Source organism: Solanum tuberosum, unplaced genomic scaffold (genome assembly GCF_000226075.1).
Source record: "Solanum tuberosum cultivar DM 1-3 516 R44 unplaced genomic scaffold, SolTub_3.0 scf00069, whole genome shotgun sequence".
In the NCBI taxonomy this organism is placed as follows: domain Eukaryota; kingdom Viridiplantae; phylum Streptophyta; class Magnoliopsida; order Solanales; family Solanaceae; genus Solanum; species Solanum tuberosum.
In genome coordinates this window covers 1489403-1495422 of record NW_006238995.1, presented here as the reverse complement: position 1 = coordinate 1495422, position 6020 = coordinate 1489403, and the positions used below count along the sequence as shown (strand labels likewise).

Genomic DNA, 6020 nt, shown 5'->3' with positions numbered 1-6020 from the left:
ATATATCTTTTAAAAAAATAATAAATAAATAAATAATACCGTTTTAGACGTTCCTCTATCCGTACTTTTCTCTCTAATCACAAATTCATTTCCCAAATCAAAACAAACTGAAAAACCATTTTTAAAAGGATAATAATAATAATATATTTATTAACGTTCAAAATCATTTATCTTTTCTTTCTATATATAATTCACTCTTTTTCATTCATAAAACCAAAAACAGAACAAAAAAAAACAAAAAATCAAACATCCCTAAAGTAGTTACAAACATCTTTAGGGTTGCTCTAATCAGCCCCTCCCAAAAAAAAACCAACCCTTTTTTCCTACGTTACATTATTGTTTAATCATATTATAAAGGGGTTGGTTTTTGTTCTTGATTGTTAGATCTTATTAATTAATTAATTAATAATCGTTTGTTTTAATTTTAATTTTAATTTATTCATCATGAGTGATGATAAAAAGTACATTACATCGGAGGAATTGAAGAAACATGACAAACAAGATGATTTATGGATTTCAATTCAAGGAAAATGTTACAATGTTACAGATTGGGTGAAAGATCATCCAGGTGGCGATATTCCGATTCGTAGTTTGGCTGGACAAGAAGCTACTGATGCATTCATTGCTTTTCATCCAGGTTCTACGAGTTCAATTGAATCCATTGCTTTAGAATTCGAATTAATTTATACATTAACGATCCTTTCGTATTTGACTAACTAGATTTTGAAATTTCGTATGTTCATAGGTACTGCTTGGAAATATCTTGACAAGTTTTTCACCGGATATCATCTAAGAGATTACGAGGTAACAGAGGTGTCTAAAGATTACAGGAAACTCTGTTCTGAATTTTCGAAAGCAGGGATGTTTGAAAAAAAGGGGCATGGGGTGATTTATTCCTTCTGTTTTGTGACATTGTTAATGTCATTGAGTATCTGTGGTGTTTTGTTGAGTAAAAATTTCTTGGTTCATATGCTTTCTGCTGCATTATTGGGATTAGCTTGGATGCAAATATCTTATTTGGGACATGATTCGGGTCATTACGTGATGATGACAAATCGGGGATTCAACAAATTGGCACAGATTCTTACAGGAAATTGTCTTACTGGGATAAGTATTGCTTGGTGGAAATGGACACATAACGCTCATCATGTCGCGTGTAATAGCCTTGATCATGACCCTGATCTACAACATTTGCCAGTGTTTGCAGTTTCTACAAAGTTTTTCAAATCATTGAACTCTAGTTTTTATGGAAGAGAGCTGACTTTTGATTCAGTTGCAAAATTCTTTGTGAGTTATCAACATTTTACGTATTACCCTATAATGTGTGTAGCAAGAGTGAATCTCTTTGTTCAAACATTCTTGTTATTGTTTTCGACAAGGAAAGTACCAGACAGAGCTTTGAACATATTGGGAATACTTGTTTTCTGGACTTGGTTTCCTCTTCTTGTTAGTACATTGCCTAATTGGACTGAGAGGTTCTTGTTTGTGCTTTTAAGTTTCTGTGTTACATCACTACAACATATTCAATTCACTCTTAATCATTTCGCGGCTGATGTCTACGTTGGACAGCCAGAAGGGAACGATTGGTTTGAGAAACAAACAAGTGGTACTATCGATATCGCGTGTGATTCATGGATGGATTGGTTCTATGGAGGATTGCAATTTCAACTTGAACATCATTTGTTTCCAAGGTTACCTAGATGCCATTTGAGGACAGTGTCACCAATTGTACAAGATTTGTGCAAAAAACATAAGTTGCCATATAGGAGTTTGTCATTTTATGAGGCTAATGTTTGGACATTAAGGACTTTAAAGACAGCAGCAATGCAAGCCAGGGGTCTTCTTTGGGAAGCTGTTAATACTCATGGTTAATATTTGGGACATGGAGTTATTTTTAACAAATAAGTACTAAGTAGTATGTTGTTGTTTAAGTAATGTGTGTATTTTAATCTATGTTGTTGGATGTATTTTTTGCTGTGGTGTTGATATGGGATTTTGTTTTATGCAACCTCCTTCGATCTGCTTCAGCATATTTTATGCAAAAAAAAATATGGTTTTGGTATTAGTTGGACATATATATATTTTTTATTTCTCATTTTGGGGTATGCTATCTGTATTGGTGCTCGACTAATCTGGATTCGCCGATGTAAGGCTCATTAAAAGGGAAGCGCTCCCGAACATGGTTTTGGGCTTATGTTCCTCATCTAGCATTGAGATCAAATGACTCTATGAAATTACGTCGATACTTTCACATATTATAGGCAACGTCGATACTTTCACATATTATAGGTAACGTAAGAGACATGTTAAATTAGGTCTTAGGCCTAACTCACACTCAAAAGCTAGCTCAAAGGGAGGAGGATTACCCAAGCCTTATAAGGAGTCCACCCATCTCATTAACCACCGATGTGGGACTTTTGTCATTCTTTTAACACTTTGTCATTCTTTAACACCCCACCTCACGCCCAGTGCTTAACATCTGGTGCGTGGACAATTTTGATTTTGGGGTCCCCAACATCGGGTGAGATGGACCCTGCTCTGATACCATGTTAAATTAGGTCTTGGACCTAACTCACACCCCAAAAGTTAGCTCAAAGGGAGGAGGAATGTCTAAGCCTTATAAGGAGTCCACCCGTCTCATTAACCACCGATGTGGAACTTTTGTCATTCTTTTAATAAAACATCTCTATTGCTCTTCCGGAGGATCTTTAGAATTCTCACTGCATTGTTGACACCCAATTTTGGACAATATTAATCATCGAACTTCTTAAATTTCAAATGATTTAAAATATTTGACTTTAAGAAAAAAATCCAAAACATTTTTCAAGTAATTTTGTCATTTTGTATTTTTATTATTATTATTTATTTATTTATTTAAGATAATATATATATTTATATATAATTAGTACATTTTATGGTATGTTCGAAAATTGTCTAAAAAAAAATGTTTTTAGTTTATTTAAATATTTGGTTAATTAGTTTATTGATAGTTTATATTTTTGAGTCGATTAGTTTATATATAAGTTAATTATTTTATTTTTGTTAACATTAAGAAGCTCATTGATTGATTTATATTAATTCGTCTTACTTAGATTTTAGCCGAATTTGTTACTTTAACTCAATTTGACTATTTCTTAAACTCCAAGATCCAACCCTTTTAACCTCACTTTAAACCCATTTTTCAGACCCAACTTGGGCCTATTTAAACCAGGCCCATTACTTTCAGCTTTCCAATTTTCCTTTTTCCCACTAATTCCCAGCCCACTCCAATTTCCTTTCCAAATCAGCCCAATTCTAACAACATTACAATACATACAGCAACAACATACCAAACCGACCTAGCACCCCTATACTCTCGTTCTTCTTCCTCAATATAACGAGCAGAACCCAAAAAATGTGAGAAACAGTCCACTATCGCAGCCCTCAAAGTGTGACCCGAGTCCAGTAAGCCCTCTACACGCCGCATCTCCTTCTTCCACGCGAATCCAGCAGCTCACGTGAACCAAACAGCAGCAGTGTGCATTTTTCTTCTACCTCACGCGTCAATATCCAACAACTCCCACAGCTTTCTCTGCAACGGCCGCCCACCTTGATCTTTTCATCCGAATTTTGGGGGATTTTGGTTGAAATTTGATACAAGCAGCAACTTTCCCTCCCTTTGGAGAAAAAATTCAAACGGATTGAATTCGGATTGACGATTTTGCCCTAAGCTACTCCAAAAATTCATCCGACTCTTCCAAATCGCGAGCTCTAGTTTCCCCCCCTATATATATCCCCTCCTTCTCCATTGTTCAAGGGGGATTTTGGGGGGAACGAAAAAGAACATAAAGAACTCAAGCAAAAAAAAAGAAAGTAAAATATATACGAAACATATTCAAAACAGATAATAGATCAGTGTGATCATAGTGTGATTCCCCTGCTTATTTGTAGGAGTCTTTGTAATCTCCTTTTGGTGGTGAAATCGTCTCCGTGGCTTCTCGTCTTGCCCCTGTTTCGCTGCTCTCTCAAAGGTAAATGTCTTTGATTCTAGTGTTTTAGTTGATATTGTGTTTGTGAACTAGGGCTCTCGTTTGTTTCTGTCTTTCTCTTAGCTTGCATCCCTGTTATTTGTAGCTTGCTGCTGAAGTTTGATAGTGGAATGTTTGGTTTTCAAGTTAAATATTGTCTTAGTTGTTTGAAGCATGAGACATGCTCTTGGGTTCATTGCTTTTTTTTTTTAGTATTGTTTTGTAATCTCAAGGCTAGTTAATACGGAGATTGAATGTTGTTGTGTCTGTTATGCATTGGATGCAATAGTTCGTATTTTCTCTTTTTTTTATCTCGATATAGTACTCTAATAATGGATTCCGCTTGATTCATGCTCGTGTCTTCATTCTGCCCAGATTTAAGTTTTTTTTTTTTTAGAAAAAAAGAAAATTTTTTGCTTCTTGTTTATAGCTTCTGGAGAGTGTGTATCATGGTTATAATGTTCTAAAAGAGGGACTGAGACTAGCAGTAAGCTGCTGCCCAAAATACAAGTGCTAAAAAATCATTTCTTGTTCCCAACTTGTCAATATTGCTCATTTCATATAGTCATGTTTGTTTGGTATGCTCATCTTTGTGGTTTAATCATTTCTTAGTACGTTAAACACGTCTATCTCTTGATGTTATTTGAGCTTAAGAAAGATTTATAATTGATGTTATTTATGTTCTTTGTTATCTGGGAAAGGGAAGTATATTTAAATGGCAGGTGCTTTTGATTTTAAGTTTTGAATAGTTATGCTTGAGAGTTGTTTCATTTGTTCACTTTTGTTTCGAATTCCCTTACTTGAGTTTATTTTATCTTCTTTACCATCCCAAGTAAAAAATGGTTATTTTCTTATGTCATGAAAGTTTTTTTCTTTGAATTGTACTAATATATTTCTTCTTCCTTCCGTTATATGCGAATGCCGCTTGAGTCCATGGGGACTCCACTCCTATCATTGCATTTCGGGGATTATGCTTACCTTTATCGAGTCCAAAAATAGCCGAGGAACAGGTTATAGGCAGTAGAACGAAAACAAAAGGGCTGGAAACCCAGATACAAGCCTCCAAAAGTCCTAATATGGACAATATATATTCAATATACGCTATATGCAGATGTATACACTTATATACAGGTCAAAAACGCAAAATACAGGGCTAAGGTGAAATATAGGTGTTCGGAAGCAAGAGATACGTGAAAAGAACTTATGCACACGCTGATATACACTGATATACACCAGCTGTATACAAAAAACGAAAATTGGGTTTAGCCCAATAGTAGCAGCGAATTTGGCCCAAAAAGGGCCCAAATTCAATTTCTCCCTTACTCTTTAATTATTTAATTGTGATTATTTATTGTTTGTCGTTTAACCCTAACTTTATAATTCTTAATTAACTTAATTAGATTCACCAAAAGATGAGTTATTTTTTTGTTATGTTGGTTTACTTTTAATTTTTTTTTTAATTGTGTTCATTTATTTTACTAATAAGATTTTATATCATTAATTGAATTAAAACTCTTTCTTCTTAAAAAGAAGCGTTACATAATGTTTCTCACTTAACACCTTTTTTTTTTAGTTCGTAAAAAAATTATTTCAAGTTAAGGTTTCTCCCAAATAACTTCAAAAAGCCTTTTTTCAATTAATAAAAATGAAATACTTACTTAGTCATTTTCCTAAAAAAGATTAGTCAATTAATTCAAAATGATGTTCATGCGTTAATTTATTAAATTGGTTTAAATTATTATTTCAAAATAAATTAAATAAATTCTAATTAATCTAATTTTATTAATATTCTAATCACTTGCAAATGTAATTCAAATGTTTCATTTTTGGGTCCCTTTCTCTAAAATGAAATAAAATGCATCATTTATTTAATTATTTTCTTAATCAAGTATATTATAAGTTATTATTTTTTATGTTAAATCATTATTTATTTTATTATTATTTTATATTTATTTTTTTTCTAAAAATAGTCAAATATATTTTAGTCAAATCGCAGGTCAACCGCATGTTAGC

The 6020-nt window shown here is 33.2% G+C and overlaps 1 protein-coding gene across 1 annotated transcript; it reads left to right on the top strand.

The window, feature by feature from the left end:
* Positions 1–221: 221 nt before the first annotated feature.
* Positions 222–2062, top strand: LOC102581622 (delta(8)-fatty-acid desaturase-like). The gene is made up of 2 exons (XM_006345515.2): positions 222–637; positions 746–2062. Exons 1-2 carry the CDS (start codon positions 445–447, stop codon positions 1870–1872), a joined length of 1320 nt encoding a protein of 439 aa, XP_006345577.1. The 5' UTR covers positions 222–444; the 3' UTR covers positions 1873–2062.
* The last annotated feature ends 3958 nt before the right edge of the window (positions 2063–6020 follow it).

Bases quoted from the DNA above. Each gene is read 5' to 3' on its own strand.
- LOC102581622 (XM_006345515.2), top strand. From the start codon at position 445: ATGAGTGATGATAAAAAGTACATTACATCGGAGGAATTGAAGAAACAT. The intron at 638-745 runs GTTCTACGAGTT...GTATGTTCATAG, and splicing joins ATTCATTGCTTTTCATCCAG to GTACTGCTTGGAAATATCTT.